This window comes from Myotis lucifugus, unplaced genomic scaffold (genome assembly GCF_000147115.1).
Source record: "Myotis lucifugus unplaced genomic scaffold, Myoluc2.0 scaffold_58, whole genome shotgun sequence".
Classification (NCBI taxonomy): Eukaryota; Metazoa; Chordata; class Mammalia; order Chiroptera; family Vespertilionidae; genus Myotis; species Myotis lucifugus.
Genome location: NW_005871106.1, coordinates 564,743 through 587,354, shown reverse-complemented (window position 1 = coordinate 587,354; position 22,612 = coordinate 564,743). Strand labels below are relative to the sequence as shown.

Here is a 22,612-nt window from a genome sequence, read left to right as displayed (position 1 = left end):
TTCAACTGTAAAAGAGTCATGATGTCAATTCCTGACTTCTAGGTCAGTGAGTATATAGAAAGAACATCAAATAAAGTCAGAATGTTTCAAAGAAAATTATATTCTACCAGTGTCTAGACTAAAGTCATAGTCATCACTGAAAATACTATGTATGGTTTCCATGGAAACCTGTTAAGATTATGTGCCTTTCATATGTGAAATTGAGGCAAACAATCAGGTTTCCTGTTTTATTTTAGAGTTGCTATGATTATCAATGACCACCATCAAAATAGGTTACCCACACAATTCTTTTATCCTAGAAAACTTAGAATGAGAACATGTTCCTTAAAACATTTATGACTATAATGTAATCATATCTTTAAAGCTACTCATAATAAAAAGCTTAACATTTTCATGTATGATAGCATGTAGAAGAATCATCAATCATTGCTCTCTAAATGCACTTATGAAATTCCTATGTAGCCCTGAAAACTACATCAACTTAGCATTAATGTTTTTAGGAACTTGTGATCCCAAGATTCAGTAAGAAGATCCTGGGTATATGAGACATACATGAGCTTTTGTCTGTGCCTGTCACTGTATAACTATTTATCTGCTCTGAACCCATTTTCTTGCTTGTACAATGCACATAACATATGCCTTATCTAATGAGGATTAAATGAGATGAGGTATGTAAAATGGCATTTGGAAGGGATAAATGTTACTGCCCTTTCCCCCTTTTCTCTCATCATTTCCCCATGGCTAACACTAGGTGGAATACTGAGTAAAACATCCAATTATAGTTTAGAGTATATATTATTTATCAAGGATATGCATAGTTTAAAATATTAGGGTGTGAGTAAATGAAGAGTTTGAATTTTTGATGTTTTCTGGCCGGGCGGCTTCAGAGAACCCAGGCGCCTTTGCCTCGGAGGAGCCTGGGCTGGCGAGGCAGGGCAGTGGGGTAAACCAGAGCAGTTTGGAGTGGGGTGGGGAGGCCATGGCGTCAGGCAGTAACTGGCTGTTGGGGTGAATGTCATGCTGGTGATGGCCTACCGGAGCCTGGACTTAAAAGAGGAGATTGATATTCAACTATCCAGGATTCAGGATATCAAGTATGAACCACTCAGCTCCTTGTAGACTGCTACAGCTGGACACCCAGGGAAATCAGAATTGCTACAACTATTTATTTTACATGCAGTAAACATTAATATTTTAAGAAAAACCATCTTAAATATAATAATGTTACATGTAATAAACATTAATATCTCAAGAAAAACGATTTTTATTTTTTTTTATTTTATTTTATTTTATTTTATTTTTTTAAATATATTTTATTGACTTTTTTACAGAGAAGAAGGGAGAGAGATAGAGAGTTAGAAACATCGATGAGAGAGAAACATCGATCAGCTGCCTCCTGCACATCTCCCACTGGGGATGTGCCCGCAACCCAGGTACATGCCCTTGACCAGAATCGAACCCGGGACCCTTGAGTCCGCAGGCCGACGCTCTATCCACTGAGCCAAACCGGTTTCGGCAAGAAAAACGATTTTTAATGTAATGTTACATGCAATACCAATTATTCAAGAAAAACTATCTTAAATATAATATTACATGCAATAAACATTAATATTTCAAAAAAAAGGATTTTAAGTATAGCAATATTAGCAAAACTGTACCAACATAGTATGATATCACAAAAGTCATAGGAAGTATTAAAAATCTGCAAATAACAGAATTCTATTCTAAAATATTTTTTTTCCTTTGGCTCTATTTTTGTTAATCAGTTTATGTTGTTCATTATATTCCACAAATGACTGAGATCATGTGATATTTATCTTTCTCTGACTGGCTTATTTCGCTTAGCATAATGCTCTCCAGGATCATCCATGCTGTTGCAAATGGTACGAGTTCCTTCTTTTTTACAGCATCGTAGTAGCTACAACTAATTATACAGGATGAAAGCTCTAGATGCCATCCGTGCCTCTGAAATCCCATTTCATGCTGAAGGTCCGGCATCCTCGTTTCTTAATGGGCAGAATTTTCACTCCTATCTGCTAGATCTTCGAAGCACTAGTACTCCTTTCAAGGGTGTGCGCAAGGCCCTCATTGATACCCTGCTGGATGGCTATGAGACAGCCCCGTATGGGACTAGGGTCTTTGGCCAGAGAGAGTATGCACTATCAGGACCTGCGCTTTCAGGAGGCCCTGAGTGTGTTGGCCACAGTGGTCAAAGCATGAAGTGGGAGCTCCCAGCGACATCAGTCAGCAGCCAAAGACCTAACCCAGTCTTCTAAAGTTTCTCCAACAGTCATCCAGGTGACATACCTCCCCTCCAACCAGAAGAGTAAACGTGCCAAGCACTTCCTTGAATTGAAGAGCTTTAAGGACAACTATAACACACTAGAGCAGTGATGGCGAACCTTTTGAGCTCGGCATGTCAGCATTTTGAAAAACCCTAACTTAACTCTGGTGCCGTGTCACATATAGAAATTTTTTGATATTTGCAACCATAGTAAAACCAAGACTTATATTTTTGATATGTATTTTATATATTTAAATGCCATTTAACAAAGAAAAATCAACCAAAAAAATGAGTTCACGTGTCACCTCTGACACGCGTGTCATAGGTTTGCCATCACTGGGCTAGAACATGGGTTCCTGGAGACAGGATCAAGGTTGACTCTCCTATGGCCCCCTTTGTTGCAAGTCTCACAGAGTGCTATAACAATATTGATTAATCTCAAATGTATTAATTAAGCTAAGTGGAAGAAGCCATATTCAGGAAGCTACATACTGTATGTTTCTACTTATATAACATTCTAGAGAAAGCAAGACTAAGGGACAGGAAACAGATTGGTAGTTGGCAGGGTATGGGGGGGAAATATTGGCCACAGAGGGGCATTAGGGGTGTTTTGGAGTGGTGATCTTGTTCTGTATCTTTATGGGTCAATTTTACTCTATGTAAAGTGCACCTTAATTTTTTTTAAAAGTCTGTTTTGAATAGCTCAGGACACAGGCATAAGTTATTTGAAATCTTACTGCATTTCATGGAGTTGGCATGAACATTCAGCTAGAAGTTTTATGTGCTGATAGGTATAACCATCACACAAAGTTGGCTAAGTAATTACTTAATATCTTTCATGATTATTTGCAAGTTTTTTGTTAATCCTCACCCAAGGATATTTTTTCCCATTGATTTTTAGAGAGAGTGGGAGAGAGGGGGACAGACAGAGAAACTTCAATGTGAGACACATCTATTGGTTGCCTCCCGTATGTGCCCAGATCAGGGCCTGCAACCAAGGTACCTGCTCTTGACAGGAATCAAACCTGAGACTGACACTTCAGTCCGAGGGCTGATGCTCTTACCACCGAGCAAACCCAGCTAGGCAGTTAATTGCATTTTTAATTTTACTTCTGTATTTCTTTCCAGTCTCCAGTCAGGTTAAATGTTCCCTGTAACATTTATGATCTGTCACCTCATGTACAAGTAGATTAGAACTGGGGATATTGTAGTCATGATAGGAAAAGATATCAGAAAGCTTCATTACAGTGCATTATTCTGCAATTTGTAATAATGGAGAAGCAGTGAAGAGAAATGAAGGAATGAGAACCATTAAATTTTGTAGAGCTGTGATAGTTCAAAACAAATTTGGACACAGGAACACATGGGAGTTGAGGAAAGTAGTTGGGGTCCCTAGTGTGCTGCTTTCTACTTTAGGATTTATTCAAGGAACAAACAATTTATTGTGTATTGAAATCTAAAGATGTGTGTAAAATTGAACATTTTTTTTCCTTGCTCTGTACCAATTCTGTTGCTGAAGAAAATGAATATTCTGGTACTTGCTGAGCATTAGGAAAATGAAACTATTGCTATCTGCCATTTACCTTGAAGGTTGTGCCCTATAGAATTGTGATGTCGGGCATTTTCATGTAAGTAGATTGACTAGTCGGAAGTGGTAACTGTAAGTTTGTTTTCTTTCACTCTCTCTTTTCTGTAATAATCTTGGTCATGGTATAACCATTGTCCATTTAGCCTTGCCGGTACCTCAGCTGACTTCCCCACACCAACTTCCCCTGACAGACCAACAGTCTAGTCTCTCTTCCGCCACAAGTCTCTGTGAGACTGGCTGCTCAATGTTCTTCAGAGCGGTCTGCACGGATGTCATTTGTTCTCACAGGGATATTTTTAGATTTACTCATTTAAGGTGGGTGTCATTATAATTGATACTCACATAGACTAGATTTATGCAAGTTTTTTCTCTGAGGTTTTCACCAGTATCCGGAGGAAAAGCATTGGTTTCTGAATATCTGAGTTTTGCTTTTGGAACATTGGGTTGTCCTCCACTGTTCTTGGCATTTTTAAAAAAATATATTTTATTGATTTTTTACAGAGAGGAAGGGAGAGTGATAGAGAGTTAGAAACATCGATGAGAGAGAAACATCTATCTGCTGCCTCCTGCACACCCCCTACTGGGGATGTGCCCGCAACCAAGGTACATGCCCTTTACTGGAATTGAACCTGGAACCCTTCAGTCCGCAGGCCGACACTCTATCCACTGAGCAAACCAGTCAGGGCAGTTCTTGGCATTTTTTTAAATGTGTGGTGCTGTATGTATGTGTGTGTATACAGATATATCTTTACCTATTGAATTTCTTATTCAGGTTACAATACCAAAACATTGTACATATTCCTCTCTCTTCTTGCTGATTTTGTTCACTAGATCTTGCATTCATCCACTTGTTAATTCATACATTCATTGATTGAAAAATACTCATTAAGAACCTGCTATTGCTAGTCATTGTGCCAGGCAGGCTTTGGGGAAATGGTGAAGCATACAACACTTCTTTTTTTTTATCAGAAGTTAGTTTGGAGGTGTGATAAACAAATTACTGCAGTGTGGTGAGTGCTTATATGATGTGTTAAGGAGAGGGCAGGATACATCAGTGCACACAGCCACAAGCACTTTGCTACTGCCCTCTGCTTTCTTCTCATCATTGAGCCCATGCTTTCCCATCTCTTTTTGATCTTCTTTTCCATTATGCTGTGTGTGTGTTCACAATCTCCTTTGGACATACTAGGTGTACTGGTTAATAATGGTGGATTTTGTAATCAAAGAAAACACGATAATTTCAAGAGAAACATCAAAAGTGCTTTATTCAAAGTAATGTCCATCGCTAGCTACACATTTCCCCCATCTTTCAGGTCATTTGTGGATACCGTCCCAATAGAACTTTTCTTGTTTTGAGGCAAGCCATTCAGAGACCCAGTTTTCCACTTCTTCGTATGTTTTGAAGTGCTGCTCAGAAAGTGCATGTGCCATCGATTGGAACAAGTGGTAATCTGAAGGAGCAAGGTCTGGTGAATACGGTGGGTGGGTTAATACCAGGCAAGATCTCTTAACGCGTCTTTAACTGGTTTTGAAGTGTGTGATGGTGCATTATCATAAAGCAAAATTACTTTGCCCTGTCTTCTGGCCCATTCTGGTCATTTTACGATCAAAGCATGGTTCACATTGATTATTTGTTGTTGGTAGTGATCAGTATTAACGGTTTCACCTAGATTTAGAAGCTCATAATACACCACACCTTCCTGATCCCACCAAATGCAGAGCATTGTCTTCTTTCCAAAGCGATTTGGCCTTGCAGTTGATGATGATGGTTGACCTGGATTAACCCATGATTTTGTGCATTTGGGATTCTCAAAATAAATCCACTTTTCATCACCAGTCACAATTCGATGTAAAAAAGACTTTTGTGCCGTTGAAGCAACATTTTACCGATGACTTTACGGTTTTCCATTTGTCTTTCGTTCAGTTGATGGTGGCACCCATTTTCCTTCCTTTAAAATCTTTCCCATTGCTTGTAAATGATCGGAAATTGTTTGCTGAGCAATGTTTAATCTTTCTGCAAGTTGTTTTTGAGTTTGACACGCATCTTCAATAATGCTTGTAATTGTTGGTCTTCAAACTTTTTCGGTTGACCTGGACCTCCTCATAGGTCTCTCTAATCATAAGTAGATTTTTTTAAAGCACCCCTCTGATTGCGAGAGGGTGCAGTCAGGCCCAAGCCCCACTTAGAAATTATCACTTTTAAAGCATTTAAACCAGCGTTCACAAGTATCTTGAGATGGAGCATGTTCACCATAAGCTTCCCGAAATATACAATAACTTTCAGCAGCACTTTTCTTTAAAATAAAGTAATGAATTAAAACTTCCCACAAATGATCTTTTTTTGACAGGAAATTTGACATTTTTAAACCTAAAAATATAATGTTAATACCTTCAGCAAATTTGACATAGGAAGTTTTGAAGCTTGCTATCAATACAACAAAATAGCATACATATCAAATCGCATATATATCAATATATGTGTAACTCCATCTATTGGAAAAAATCTGCATTATTAACTGGTACACCTAGTACTATATTTATTCCCATTTCTTCATCCAGGAAGCCTAAAACCTCTTGCTCCTCATATAAAATATTAGATAAATAGTAGTTGATGGATTGAGAAGAAAACTAGTGTTGGATTTTGAAAATTATTGAGCCAGTGACTAGGGTGGAGGGTGGGGAATTGATGGTGTTTGAAGATGCATTAGGTGTTGACACATTGTCTTTCCTTAGTTGTACTGCTGAAAAGCTGAAACAAATAGTTGAATAAAACTTGGGGCCACCACTTGGGAAAGAATGTATCTATAATAATAAAAGCATAATATGCTAATTAGACCTGACAGCTGAACGACCTTCCCGATGAAGCTGTGGTGGCGGGGGCCGAGGCAGAGGCGGTTAGGGATGATCAGGCAGGCAGGAGAGCTGTTAGGGGCGATCCAGCAGGCAGGCAAGCAGTTAGGGGCGATCAGGCAGGCAGGCAGAGTGGTTAGGGGCGATCAGGCAGGCAGGTGAGCAGTTAGGGGTGATCAGGCAGACAGGCAAGAAGTTAGGGGCATCAGGCAGGCAGGCAGAGTGGTTAGGGGCAATCAGTTAGGCAGGCAGAAGCGGTTAGGGGCAATCAGGCAGGCAGGCAGGCAAGCAAGCGGTTAGGAGCCAGCGGTCCTGGATTGCGAGAGGGATGTCCGACTGCTCTGCGGGAACGGGCCTAAACCCGCAGTAGGACATCCCCCGAGGGGTTCCGGATTGCGAGAGGGTGCAGGCTGGGCTGAGGGACACCCCCCCCCCCCCAACAATTTCGTGCACCAGGCCTCTAGTATTTCTATAATGGCATAGTGTCTTCCCTTTTTTGAACCTTACTCAGTCAAAAATAATTGTCTACTTTGTAGATAGTGAGTGTGGTGAAATCATAGAGAAGTGAGCCCAGTGAGCTGAAATCTGTGTTTCCAAACTTCTTAAAGTATATTTTGACAGGCTTGAAATCTGAATTTATCAACTTATTAGCCTTGACAGAATCATGTCACCTTATTAAACAACAAAAAACAAAAGCCTGAGGTTAGTACAAGGAGGCTTTCACTGGGTTACATTTGGGTTATTTTCTTGCTAATTTTCCCAGGGTGTTCTTCAAGTTAGAATCAGTATCAGCATATTTGTATTTAAGTCCTTTGTTGGCAGACATCAGAAATGGACTCTGAACAAGCCAACAAACAAACTTATGACTTTATCATTCAGAGAGATGATAAGAGGGCAAGAGCTAGGGCTGCTTGGCATCTCGGTGTCTTGAGCTAGTGAGCCTTCTGGATGGCTCAGGTGGCTTAGCCTTGCCGGTTTCTGATTACGTTGACTCTCCATACACACTTCAAGAGTATCAATTTGGTTCAGTTTGGGTCAGATGTCTCCTCACTCCATCAGCCAATTGATGCCAAGGCCCAAGCCCCATATTATAGACATGGCTACTGGGGTTTACTTCTGTGTTTGGGGATCTCAGAGAGGAAATCATTGCGATACAGGGAGCCTTATTTATAATATGCTCTGAGCCAGCCATTGCTTCATATAGCTGTTCAAATACCAAAACAAGATTATTGAGTCAGAAAATTTCCTCTGTATTCAAAAGGTTCGTGTTGAATAGTACCGAGTTGTAATTAGGGAAGGAACTCCTAGAAAAGCAATCTTCCCAGACCAGAATTTTTTAAAATGAGTTTTTGATGGAATCACTGCCAATCCTAGTATTAATCTTACAAAATGATCAGGTCAGCTGTTTGTTCAGTAAAACATATAAAATTCAAGGTCTGTTAAGTTTGGATCACATGTCCAGGTAATGGATATGCCTTAGAGACTGGGATATATACTGAGAGATCCAAAGGTTCACACCACCCCCACCCCCCGCCCCTTGTAGTCTATTTTATGACAGATTGATTTTTTAAAAAATATTTTTTTATTGACTTCAGAGAGGAAGGGAGAGGTAGAGAGAGATAGAAACATCTCAGTGATGAGAGAGAAGTATTGATCGACTGCCTCCTGCACACCCCACACTGGGGATGGAGCCCGCAACCCGAGCATGTGCCCTTGACCGGCCAAACACAGGACCCTTCAGTCCGTAGGCCGACACTCTATCCACTGAGCCAAACCAGTTGGGCGACAGATTGATTTTGGAACTAAAGAATAGTCATGGAATTTTATCAGAGGGTCTCTTGCTTTTACATGGAGCTATGCTTTCCTAACCTGGCTCATCTTCATTATAAGTTATTAAACCTTTAAAAAGATCCAAGGAAAATTGCATTTAAAAAACTGTCCAGGATGATTTCATGTATATAGAATTTTGAACCAATGGAATAAATAATATTTTTCAAGTTCAACCTTGATAGAAAGTTCCCCACCAACTCTACCCTTTTTATTTTCATATCTAAGTTGGTTTGTTCATTCATTCAACAATATTTACTGAATTCCAACTATGTGCCATATGTATTTCTAGCTCTGTCTAGAAATTGTGGCATGATTCTAACCAACTGCTTTCTTTCCATTAACATCTGCCTTGGGTTGGTCATCAGGTCTTACTGATTCTCAGCCTCCTTTGTACCTCTTCTGCCTTTACAGTGGTGCCATCTCTTGCTTGAATTGGTTGTAGTAGCTTCTGAAGTGGACTCTGCTTTTAGCCTCCTCTTCTCCAGTACATCTCCCCACTCCTAAGTCATTGAGTCACTTCCCTGACTACAACCACTGCTGGTGCCCATTGCCCATGAGATACACTTGAAGCACAGGTCCAAGACCTTGCATAACTTCTCACCTTTGCCTCATACTCAGCATACTCATCATGTGTTTTTCTCTCTGTCTGGGACTGCCCACTGAAACTTCCTTTTCTTGGCCTAATATACTTCTCACATTTACACTGCTAGAACAAATATTTGCTGCTTCCTGAAGCCTTCCTTGACTCTCCCATGCAGTTCTTTTTTTCTTCCTTTCTCTAGTCTTCCTAAAAGTCACCAAAATAGCATTACCACAGGCATTATGTAAATTAAGACAGTATGTCTCTTTCTCTGTTGGACCCAGAGGCCTCTGAGAGAAGGATGGAAGGATTTTATTTACAGTGGATCCTCGGTTCTCGAACTTAATTTCCGGAAGGCTATTGAAGAAGTGATTTGTTCGAAAACTGATCATTTTTTCTCATTAGAAAGAATTTATTCTTATTTGTCTCAGACCCCAAATGCTTCCCTGTTTAAACCTTTCTTATATATAGTACATATCTAATGTACTGTTTAATCTATGAACAAACACTTCTTTTCTTAAATTTATCAAACCACCTCCTACTAGCCTTAAATGAGTCACTTTCAGCACTCATTCCAGGGTTGTCTTTTAGGAAGTCAGCATCTTCGCTTTTTCACATATCACTGCCTCCAAAATACTGTCACAGCTAACTGCTTTTCGTTTATCCAAATCAACAACCATTTTTCTGCCTCTTCAGTTGCTTGTGATCATTGTTTCTTTTACACCATTATCAACAGTAGTATTCTTGATTGTCCATTTCTTCAGCAACAAAAGTAAAAAACACCAAAAAAAAAAATCACAGTGCAATTTTCTGAAAGGTTAACAACTCCAGGTTTAGGGGAAAACTGACTGGCATTCTCTCTTTTGTGGCCTGAGAGGTACTTTTTGTCATGCCAATACATCATGACAAAGGGTAGTGAGATCTAGAACCTAAGTTTTGTTCAATAACCAAGACATTTTTCCTGCGAACAACTTGGTCAAGAATCGAATTGTTCGGGATGGGATTCATTCGAGAACTGAGGTTTAACTGTATCTTTATATTGTAACGACTTACTGTGGTACCTGTCATGAGGCAGGTGCTCAATTTTGTTTGACTATATGAAAATCCTGTCACACACTGGTCAGTATAATGGGCATTTTGATAAGTAGATTATAAATTATCTGTTGTGTGTCTTGAAGGAATTACACAGTCGGAGTTTTGGTTTGGTTTTTGGTTCACAGATTCTGTAGATGGGGCACTAAATGGTCTAGAAATGAAGGAGAGCCCTGTTCCAGTGATCACCCTACCCTGTACTTTGGGGCAGAAAGAGACCTGCCATGTTTTTGAGCAGATGTTTAGGGCAGTGCATTTTATTTTTTACTTATTTATTTTTAATTGATTTTAGAGAGGAAGGGAGAGGGAGAGAGAAATGGAAACATCAATGATGAGAGAGAATCATTGATTGGCTGCCTCCTGCACACACCTTACTGGGGATGGAGCCCACAACCCAGGCATATGCCCTGACCGGAAATTGAACCGTGACCTCCTGGTTTCTAGGAGGGCCACACTCAACCACGGAGCCACACTGGCCGCCTGGGGGAGTGCATTTTAGATATGCAATTATCAGCATTTCCTCAAGGATTTTGGCTTCAAGGAGATCCAAATGGGGCTTAATTAACCATCTACTTTGTGAAGCTCCTGGGGTTGGGAACTATCTCTCTGATTGAGGACAAGGGCTGTATCTTGCGCAACTATTTCCTGTTTCTTATTTTATAAAGCAAATATTAAAAGGCAGCTAGGTCCTGGCCGGGTAGCTTAATTGGTTAGAGCATTGTCCCCATACACCAGTGATGGCTAACCTATGACACGCGTGCCAGAGGTGACACGTGAACTCATTTTTTGGTTGATTTTTCTTTGTTAAATAGCATTTAAATATATAAAATAAATATCAAACATGTAAGTCTTTGTTTTACTATGGTTGCAAATATCAAAAAATTTCTATATGTGACACGGCACCAGAGTTAAGTTAGGGTTTTTCAAAATGCTGACACGCCAAGCTCAAAAGGTTCGCCATCACTGCCATACACACCAAGGTTGCGGGTTATATCCCCAGTCAGGGTACATAAAAGAATCATTCAATTAATGCATATCAAATCAATTTTTTTAAGGGATATTGGATAGAAAATAAGAAAAATTAAAATAAACAAGTTAGCATTCTGCTGTGATGGGAAAAAAGAAAAACTGAGAGGTACAGAGTAAGTCATTTAATTGAATTTAAGTGGCCAAGAGCAGCTTCTTCAGGAAGGCTGGGTTCTTTGTCAGGTTTAGCATCAGTTGTCTGTGGCACTGCTTGCTGCTCACTCAAAGACTGCACCTGTTTTGCTTTATTTTGTTTTGTTTTTATTGATTTCAGAGAGGAAGAGAGAGGGATAGAAACATCAATGATTAGAGAAAATCATTGATTGGCTGCCTCATGCACCCCCCCCCTCTCCCACTTTCCCTCCCTTCCCTGCCAGGGATTGAGCCCATAACCCGGGCATGTGCCCTGACCAGGAATTGAACTGTGACTTCCTGGTTCATAGGTCAACATTCAACCACTGAGCCATAACAGCCGAGCGAGCAAGACTGCACTTGTTTTGAATAGTTCTTTGTTCTATGTGTTTAGCTAAGTTGTAACCTCCTGTAGGTCATTATGGTTCCCATGTGTCTGCTGGGCACAAGATACAAGTTTTAGAGAAAATGTCTTGACTGAGTTCATCAGCCCCCACAGGATGTGGGCAGATCTGCTAGGGGACTTTCACCCCCTCTTGTCCCAAACCAGGGAGAATTTTGCAGGTGCTGCTGTGTGTGCTATTGTTACCTTTCATCATCCACTTTTCAGGAAGTAAAGTTTTCAGCCAGGCTGAGTGGTACCCTCCTTTTGGGGACTCTGGGACCCTTGGAGAACTTAAATACAACTTTAGTTCAGCCTTCAGATCTCTTGTCTTCAGGAACTCCAGTCTGAAGATTTAAACCACAGATGGGAAGTAGCAGGGAGGTTGGGACCCTGAGTCACAGTGGCACTGCGTTCTAGTGAATAGTAGTAAACACCTTGTCTCAGTCTAAATGCAAAATGAAATGAATAATGTCTGCCTTGCACAACGTAAATTCTTCTTTTGAAGATCAAATGAAGTATGTTTGAGAAAGTTCTTAAAAAATAAGTGCTACTCAAACGCAGAGTGTAAGCTTGGGTGCCTGGAGGAATTTGGTCCCAGAGCATAGGTATACGCTGGAATGTGTATGAGGTAACAGTGTTCTGGTGTTTGTTTCCTGAAGTATATAGAAGTTTCAGTTCCCTTATAGCACATTCCCTCATATCTGTAAGCAGAAGGTTAGATGGAATGTTGAGGGCAAGTTCTTCGATAAAAGCTGTCCTCAAATCCTCATCACATGGAATCTCCCAGGAAGTTCACACCCTAACAGTGAACCTTGGGTCTAGTGGAAGGGTTAAAAGTCAATGCTAACTCATAGTGATATGTGGAGGAGACTTGGAAGATGGATATGGTTCTTTGGACTCTCTAATCATAATGTTTATGTGTCCAGGTAGCATTAAGTAACAAATATTACAGTTCCTAAAAAAAACGTGGTGTGTGTGTGTGTGTGTGTGTATGTGTGTGATTTGTGCTTGTGAGCTTGAAGATAGGGAGGGATGCTCTTCTAGGAACAAATTCAGTTCCACAGTACTCTTTCTGTGGGCATCTTTGTCAGTCTGATTTTCTGATTATGTATTGTCTTTGCTTTTTCTCTGAGATTTCACTTGCAGCAAGGAATCTGGGGGTTTCATCATTGCTTAGAGCATTTCTGTCACTTAGCAATTCAGGGAAGGACATAGGCTCTAGAACAGGGGTGGGGAATGTCCGGCCCAACCACCTGCGGCCTCTCCCCCGGCCATCCCCGCCCCTGATCGGCCCCACCCACCTCGATCAGGGGCAGAGCCTGCTGGCCAACAGTCCTCGGCCCCCCCCTCCTCCCCCCCCAGCCGGCCCAGCCCAGTCGCCCTGATGGCGGTGGGCCGGCCGGACCCCACCCGTGCACGAATTCGTGCACCCAGCCTCTAGTACTAGTATAAAATGGATATATGAAGGTAAACTTCAAACTTAGGAAACAGATTTTGATTTTATGTATAAAAGCAGTTTAGAATATATCAATTTGTATTGATAACAATTTTTAAATTGTAATATTTTAATGGCTACCTATATCTTGGTAGTTACTCTTTTCTCTAACAAACTTTTATTTTTGATTGAACATATTACCTTTAAATAATTTTGGGCAGTTTTTGGAGGAAGGAGGAGATGTGTATTTAAACCTATTTACTGATGCTACATATCATGATGATTTGCTTTAGTGTCTTTGATGCTCAGGTAAAGTTGCTAAGCAAATCTTTAAACTTCCGGTAAATAATTGAATCTGGAAAGCTACCCATTTATTCCAGGCACTAGTGTATGTTTAAATTATTTGATAAGAAAAATCTGATAGTGGGCACCATTGAATTGCATATATGAAGGGCTGTTTGATCTATTGAATTTTATGTATGAAGGGCCATTTGACCTCTAATAATTTTTTAGTTGATTATCCCCTACTGATTTTTTTTTTTCATTTTTTAGTATAGTGATCTGTAAGTGCCTGCCAGGCCTGTCTGTGCCATTTGTCTAGCTTTGGGTCTCCCATTTAAAGAAACACAGATAATTCTGCATTTAAAGTGGAAGTAAGCATAGTCATTTCCGATATTTTAAGGAATAATAATGCTTAGCCCAGAATAAGTGAGACAATGTTGTGGTTGTACAATAAACTCTTTGGTGTGTAATAGTGTCCTTTAGAAGAGGGTGGTACATAATTCAGTGTGATTTCTAGTGGACATAATAACTAGGGCTGTCTGATACTGTTGTGAATTTCTTGGTGAAAGGAGTGTCTCTCTGTCGACTGGAAGCATCCCTAAATTGAAAAGCAGTGTAACATAGGATGTTAAAGAAGATACTTGTCTTAGCCAGCCCTCATCCTGGATGTAGACAACTACCTCTCACTGTGTCCTCACATGGTGGGAGGAGAGAGAGCATGCTCTGTCTTCTTCTGGTAAAGACATTGATCCCATCATGGGGGAATCAGTGTCCTCATGACCTCATGTAAACATAATGACTTCCCAAAGACCGCATCTCCGAGTTAGAGCTTCAACCTATGAATTTGGGTGTTGGGGGTAAACATTCAGTCCATAATAATATTTAAAAACTTTCTAAGCCTCAATTTTATTATCTTTAAAAATAGAAATTCTACTTACCCACAAGGTGGTTCTGAGATGATAATGCTTAATAAGCTTAAGAATAGTAGGCTTTCAAAAATGGTAGTAGCTGCTACTGTGATGATTGTTAACTTTATCATATTTCAGAATAAAATGCTAGAAGCCTTTTTGGTATTTGTTACAAGACTGAATTGGATTAATTCTTCCAGTTTTAAGAATCAATAAATGCATTTTAATGTTTTTCTTCATGCTTGTGAGCTGGAAGATAGGGATGCTGTTCTATGAACATTCTTCAGTTCCACAGTGTTCTTTCTGTGTGGGAATCTTTATGTCGGTCTGCTTTCTGATTATGTAACGTCTTTGCTTTTCCTCTGAATTTTTATCTATCTCTTTCTGCATTCTTCTCCCTTGGTCTCTGTCACTCTCTGTTCTTGAGTTAATGTTCTCTTCTCTTCCACTTCTTTTTCTCATCATTCACTATAAAATATGAGTTTACTTTGCTATATTTTTTAATCTTAGTTTTATTTCAAAAGCTTATTTTACTGGCTTACCCAACCATCTATCTTTTCTGCCCTCGCACAGAGTCCTGCTTTCCTAGACTATGATCAGGACAGGTTGGTGGTGTCAGAGACCTGACTCTGCCGTCACTGGGTTTTATTATTGCTAGTGCTGAGCTGGGCATGTAGGAATAAAGTTTTATGGTGCTAGATTCCGCTTAAAAGAGGAAGCTGTTTAAGGTATCATGTATACAATGACTAACTGCTTTTCCTCCAGACATAACCATGAGGAAGCCCTCCACTCTCCCCCAGCCTTTTTGGGTTCTCCCCTAGCACTGTTTTGCTCCTCATTCCCAGGGTATAGTGACTATTAAGGCATAAGGACTCCCTTTACTTTTGTTTTCTCAGCCTTCATAACATAAACACAATTGTTTTATATCTGCTAAGAGAAAATTAGTCATTCGACAGACTATATTTTTCTACATTTAACAAATGGCATTTACACAATAGACTTTCTTTTATAACAAACAGCATATCCTTCAACCATGGTAATTAAAATCATATTGAATAGGTGTAGTTACACTTAATTATGGATTCTATTGATTCCATGTTGATGTAAGCTTATTATAGATTTACTTTATAAGACTTGTTTATGGGTGAATGAAGTTGCATAAAAGTTACCATTTTCAGTTTCTTTTAAGAAAAGGCTTATTTAATTAGCTATGTTTTTTTTTAAAATTATAACAAAACTAATTTTAAAATTGTCACTATCAGCCTGGCCAGTGTGGCTTAGCTGTTGAGCGTCGACCCAGGAACCAAGAAGTCACTGGTTCGATTCCTGATCAGGGCACATGCCTGGGTTTCGGGCTCAATCCCCAGTAGGGGACATGCAGGAGGCAGCCGAGTGATGATTTCTCTCTCATCGATGTTTCTCTCTATCCTTCTCAACTTCCTCTCTCTCTAAAAATTAATAAAAACATTTTTTAATAATTGCCACTATCAGTCAAGCATTAATACAAAGATTGACTACTTGGGTGCTGTTTGTTTGACTAATGTATGTGTCAGGAAAGGCAAAAAAGCATGATGTGAATATATATTACTTATACAATATGAAAATTCATATGTATATATAATGGATTTTATTCTTTAAAAAAAAATCTTTATTGTTGAAAGTACTATATATGTCCCCTCTTTTCCCCATCGACATCTTCTAGCCAACCCCAACCATTACTCTAGGCCCATGGTCGGCAAACTGTGGCTCGTGCCACACACAGCTCTTTGGCCCCTTGAGTGTTGCTCTTCCTAAGCCTTAGGAGTACCCTAATTAAGTTAATAACAATGTACCTACCTATATAGTTTAAGTTTAAAAAATTTGGCTCTCAAAAGAAATTTCAGTCGTTGTACTGTTGATATTTGGCTCTGTTGACTGAGTTTGCCGACCACTGCCCTAGGCCTTCACCACACTATTGTCTGTGTCTATGGGTTATGCATATATGCATACCAGTTCTTTGGTTGATCTCTTCCCACCTACCTTTTCTCTGAGATTCAACAAGTGTGTTCCATGCTTCTATGTCGCTGGATTTACTTTATTCATTAGATTCCACATATGAGTGAGATCACGTGATACTTAACTGGCTTATTTTGCTTAGCATAATACTTTCCAGGTCTCTCCATATTGTTTCAAAGGGTAAGAGATCCTTCTTTTTTACTGCTGCATAGTATTCCATTGTATAAACGTACCACGGCTTTTTTATCCACTGATCTACTGATGGGCACTTGGGCTATTTCCAGATCTTAGCTATTGTAAATTGCACTGCAGTGAACATAGGAATGCATAGATCCTTTCTGAGGTATTTCAGGTTTCTTATGATATATTCCTAGAAGTGGGATCACTGGGTCAAATGGCAGTTTCATTTTTAATTTTTTAGGAAATTTCATACTGTTTTCCACAATGGTTGCACCAGTCTACATTCCCAGTGTACTAGGCTTCCCTTTTCTCCACATCCTCACCAGCACTTGTCATTTGTTGATGATAGCCATCCTGACAGGTGTGAGGTGTTACCTCATTGTCGTTTTAATTTGCATCTCTCTGATGATTAGGACTTTGAGCATTTTTTCTTCCGCTTTCACCACTCTTACTCAACATAGTCCTGAAAGTCCTAGCCAGAGCAATCGGACAAGATGAAAAAACAGAAAGCATCCAAATTGGAAAGGAGGAAGTAAAACTGTTATTTGCAGATGACATGATATTATACATAGAAAACCCCAAAGACTCCACCAAAAAACTACTAGATTCCATAAATGAATTCGGCAATGTAGCAGGATGCAAAACCAACATCCAGAAATCGATGGCATTTTTATACACCAATAATGAATTCTCAGAAAGAGAAAGTAAAAAAATAATCCCATTTACCAATGCAACAAAAAAAATCATGACACACAGGAACAAACTTAACAAAGGAGGTAAAAGACTTATACTCGGAAAACTACAGGATGTTGAAAAAAGAGAGAGAGGAAGATATAAACAAGTGGAAGAATATGCAGTGTTCATGGATTGGTAGAATCAACATCATCAAAATGTCCATACTAATTATTTGGGTAGTCCATACTACCCAAAGCAATCTGCAAATTCAGCGTAATCCCTATTAAATGGCATATTTCACAGATCTAGAACAAATACTCCAAAAATTCATATGGAATAAAAAAAAACCCTGAATAGCCACAGCAATCCCGAGAAAGAACAAAGTTGGAGGGATCACAATACCAGACATCAAGCTATACTACAAGGCCACTGTAATCAAAACAGCCTGGTACTGACACAAGAACAGGCACATCGATCAATGGAACAGAACAGAGAACCCAGAAATTGACCCAAACCATTACACTCAATTATTTGACAAAGGAGGCAAGAGCATGCAGTGGAGTCAAGACATGATGTTAGGAAAATTGGACAGATACATGCAAAAAAATAAAACAACCACCAACTTACACCATACGCAAGAATGAACCCAAAATGGATAAAATACTCAAGTGTAAGTTGTGAAACCACAAAAATCCCAGAAGAAACCATAAGCAGCAAAATCTTAGACATCTCTAATAGCAATATGCTTGCCAGTACATCTCCTAGGGCAAGGGAAACAAAGGAGAAAATACAGAATATGAAAATTCTGATAGACTATTTTAGGTTGCTGAAAAATACTTGTGGTAAGTGAAAAATTTTATCTCACTTTCGTTTTTGGAGACATTGTTAACATATAAAAATTGTATCCCATGACCCCCCCAAAATAAGGCACAAACAAGGTGTTTATTCCCTTTAAATTAGTTGTGCTCTTTCATGAAACAAAATTTAATGATATATTTATACAGTGAATCACCTGAAAAGATGTTCATCATCATTAGCCATTAGAGGAATGCAAATTAAAACCAATATCATTACACAACTGTCATCATGGCTAAATTAAAAAATAGTAACAATGCCAATTCCTGGCCAGGGGTGTGGAGAAACTGCATCTCTTAAACATTGCTGGTGGGAATATAAAGTGATACAGCAACTCTGATGGCAGTGTCTTTAAAAATTAAGCATGCAATTCCCATTCAACTCAGCCACCATATTCCGGGGGTGTTTACCCTGGTCAATTGAAAACTTATTTTCATGTGAAAACCTATATAGGAATGCTTATAGCAGTTTTCTTTGTTAGCTTAGCTGTTCCTCAACAGGTGAATGGTTGAACAAAATATGGTACATTCATACCATGAATGTACTACTTCACAATAAAAAGGCACAAACTGTTCACCCATGCAGCAACCTGGATGAATCTCCATAGGAATGTGAGTGGAGCATGGAACAGAGTGCAGAATCTTGGAGGAAAGGTGGGGAAGGGTGGGTGAGGGGTAATCAACCAAAGAACTTGTATGCATATATGCATAGCCCATGGACACAGACAATAGGGTGGTGAAGGCCTGGTGCTGGAGCGGGGAAGTAGGAGTGGGCTGGAGGGAGGCAATCGGGGAAAATGGGGACATATGTAATACTTTCAACAATAAATGTTTAAAAATCCTATATAATAAAAGGGTAATATGCAAATTGACCCTAACAGCAGAGCAACTGGGAATCACTGGTCATTATGACACACACTGACCACCAGGGGGCAGATGCTCGATGTAGGAGCTGCCCCCTGGTGGTCAGTGTGCTCCCACAGGTGGAGCTCTGCTCAGCCACAAGCCAGGCTGACGGCTGCCAGTACAGCAATGGTGGTGGGAGCCTCTCCTGCCTCCTCAGCAGCACTAAGGATGTCCGACTGCAGCTAGGCCTGCTCCCCACTGGCAAGTGGACATCCCCCGAGGGCTCCCGGGCTGCCAGAGGGATGTCTGACTGCCAGCTTAGGCCCAATCCCCCAGGGAGCGGGCCTAAGCCAGCAGGTGGTCATTCCCTGAGGCGTCCCAGACTGCAAGAGGGCACAGGCCGGGCTGAGGGACCCTCCCGAGTGCACAAATTTTTGTGCACCAGGCCTCTAGTAAAATATAAAATAAAACAATTTTTAAAAATGTGAGTGGAAAAAGGCAATCTCAAAAGGTTACATACTATATGATTCCATTTATATAACTTATATAACTTTCTTTAAAATGACAAAAATCACAAAAATGAACAGATTAGTGGTTGACAGAGATTAGGGAGGGAAGTAGGTGTGTGTGGCTATGAAAGGCCAGTAGGATGTTTCTTTGTGATGATGGAAATGTTCTGAATTTTAACTGATAGCAATGTTGATATCCTGATTGTCATACTGCACTAGAATTTTGCAAGATGTTACCTTTGGGGGAAACTGGTAAAGGGTACGTGGGATTGCTTTGTATTATTTCTTAAAACAACATGCATGTGAATCTATAATGATCTCAAAATTAAAAGATTACTTTTAAAAATATATAATGAGTTATAATATAAATATTCTGATGAAACAGTATTTCCTCCCCACATATACTTTTTATTATTTTAGTCTCATTTATTGATGGTTCATTTGATCATTCTTTTATTCATTTCAGAAATAATTATTCTAAAACCAATGTCATCACCAGCTTGTCACTGTTTTAGAATTTAGCACATAGAGGACACTCCTTAATTTGGTTACTTAGTAGTAAGTTCTACAGATAGTTTTTATCACTTAAATGTACTTTCTATAGGTGTACTTGGGCGCCTTGGTAACATTAGCTATAAAATATTCAAAAAATTTTCCAGGGTAAAAATACTGTGGTTGTGCTTCATGGTGTAAAACTCATGGGCCTTAATTACACATTCATCTGTGTACAAGAGCGGAAAAAAATAATCAGATACTGCCGGCAGGCACTTGCTCACCTTTAAAGAGTATGTGAGTTTTTCTACCGGCAGATGTTCTGGCAGGCCCCTATGTTTTCCCAAGAGACGGCATTCTTTCTCCAGTTCAACTTTAGACTTATCTGACATCATTGAATGTGATCTGGAAACTTTTCTGAACATGTAACTTTGAGCTCTAGGTGCCTCAAAAGCTGGGTTTAGAGAGACAACTGTGCTTATGGATCACCTGGAGAATCATTTCTTAGTTTTCTGATTTGGTGAACGTCAGCCTCTGGATTAGCCACAGCTATGGAAAGCTCTCTTGCTGGTCTGCAGCCCTCCTATCCCCAAGAGAATGCTTTTTGCTGAATTGTGCTTTGACATAGTATCAGGGGTGCTAGTGTCTAACGAATGAAATGGGGTATTTGGTGACTGGAAATGAAATTTGATAATCTTAAGACTAGAAAGGACTATTTTTTCCTAATTAGTGGAAGAGTTGAGGGGAGTGCCAGGAGACTTCCCCACTTGCCCTCACAGCATATCACATCATGGGTACCCCATTTTGTGGTCAGACAAAGCCAGCCCTAACTGCAGCCACAGCAGGTGTGGGTCATAGAGACAGAAAGCATTTCCTCTCGGCCCTGTAGACTTGTGAGTGCCCTCGCCTCCTTTTTTGACCCTTTTTGGAGGATTCCTACAGCCTTGTGATCCTGGTTTGAGCAGTGAATTTCGGCCGAAGAACAAGATTAAACCCAATTTTTGGCTTTGAACTTTGTGGAACATGAATGTATGTTCTAGTGAGTTATGCTGTAGGATAAAGGGATTTTCCCTAGAAGTAATGTTGTAAATTAGATTAGACCCAGTCTAGCTCACTAGAGTTTATTTAATCTAGCATCTGTCTGAACCATAATATTCCATTAATATCCCATACGCAGCTCTCATTTATCTTTCAGCAGGTTCTCCTGGGGGTGATCTTTGGTCATTTTTTTACCTGTTTGTCTGCTATGGCCAGAGAGGATGCAATAGCCATCTTAGGCAGACAGGCAGTGATGGTGGTCTGGGTTCTTTGGTGGTTCTGTGCAGGTTCTTTACTTTGCAAAAAAATATCTAATGGCATCTAGCACCATCCTTGATGATGGAAAGGAAAAGGAACTTGTGCATACCTCAGATACAAAGGAGGACTGTGTAGAATTGTCTATGTGTGGAAATGTATAGAAACAGTGGTAGCATGAGAATAATGGGTTCAAAATCATCAAGGTTACTAATGGTGCATAGTCTGGTGTACAAATGAGCAATGTAATTTTAGTCACTTTAGTTTTTTTTCTTTGTCATTGTCATTAAATCCACAAATTCAGTGTTAACATTGCATCTAACTTTTTTTTTTCTTGTCTTTTGTAGTCTCAAACCATGAATTATGTGGGACAGCTGGCTGGGCAGGTGATTGTCACTGTGAAGGAGCTCTACAAGGGTATTAACCAAGCCACCTTGTCTGGGTGCATCGATGTCATTGTGGTGCGGCAGCAGGATGGCACCTATCAGTGTTCACCTTTTCATGTTCGGTTTGGGAAGCTGGGAGTCTTGAGATCCAAAGAGAAAGTGGTGAGTGCAGGGCACAGCCTGTTCTCCAGGAGGGTGAAAAGTTAGATGACAGCAATGAGCAATGAGTAAATCATTACTGTGAGCTCTTTTATTTTAAATTTGTATGATGTTGAAGACAGTGGTATGAGAAGTCAACCTTAATTGCATTTTGAAGTTGCTTCTAAATTCAAAAAGCCCTACTACAGGAAGTCTCTCCAAAGGAAATCTCCCTGTATTATTTAGACTGAAAATTATTTTGATAATCCTATGTGCTGCAGCTCAGAAGAGCAAAACAGAGAAACTGGAGTTATAAATGGGCATGTTAGGTGTATTTAGAAAAAGTTCCTTTACCTTAGATAGCATTTCAAAATATTTAGGGTAATGCCTTCATAACAATTCTGAATGGAATAGACTGACATAATCAAGAATATGTTACATTTGTTTAAACAGTTAATGCCAAAATTTTTTGTTTGTTTTGACAAAGCTGTAAAATCTTATTTGTAATCTAAATTTTGTTGATATCAGGACTTGTCTCCAAATCCAACTGAAATGTAAACCCACAGGCCATAGGCTGGTTGACTTCTATTTATTTTAGGGAAGATTCATTTAAAAAGACATTTGTGTTGGCTTTTCTTTCTCTTACATTCTCTTACCTCCAGGTAATGGATCAACTGGAGGTAAGGTTTGTTAGTACATCTGATGTCAATCTAGTCAGAAAATTGAGCTAATAATAAAACTTTGCAGGTACATACTACTCTTGGCCCACAGTATCTACCTAAACCAGTGGTCGGCAAACTGCAGCCCCTTGAGTGTGGTTCTTCCACAAAATACAACGTGCAGGCACGCACA

The 22,612-nt window shown here is 39.7% G+C and overlaps 1 protein-coding gene and 1 pseudogene across 1 annotated transcript in view; both read left to right on the top strand.

Moving 5' to 3' along the window:
- LPIN2 (lipin 2) overlaps window positions 1-22,612 on the top strand; it is a 100,164-nt gene that overhangs the window by 29,514 nt on the left and 48,038 nt on the right. The window contains exon 2 of the mRNA XM_023754221.1: window positions 21,584-21,784. Within this exon, the coding sequence (XP_023609989.1) occupies window positions 21,593-21,784 (192 nt within the window). The 5' untranslated portion in view covers window positions 21,584-21,592. The remainder of the gene's footprint in view (window positions 1-21,583; window positions 21,785-22,612) is intronic.
- Window positions 980-2,394, top strand: LOC102433254 (annotated as a pseudogene).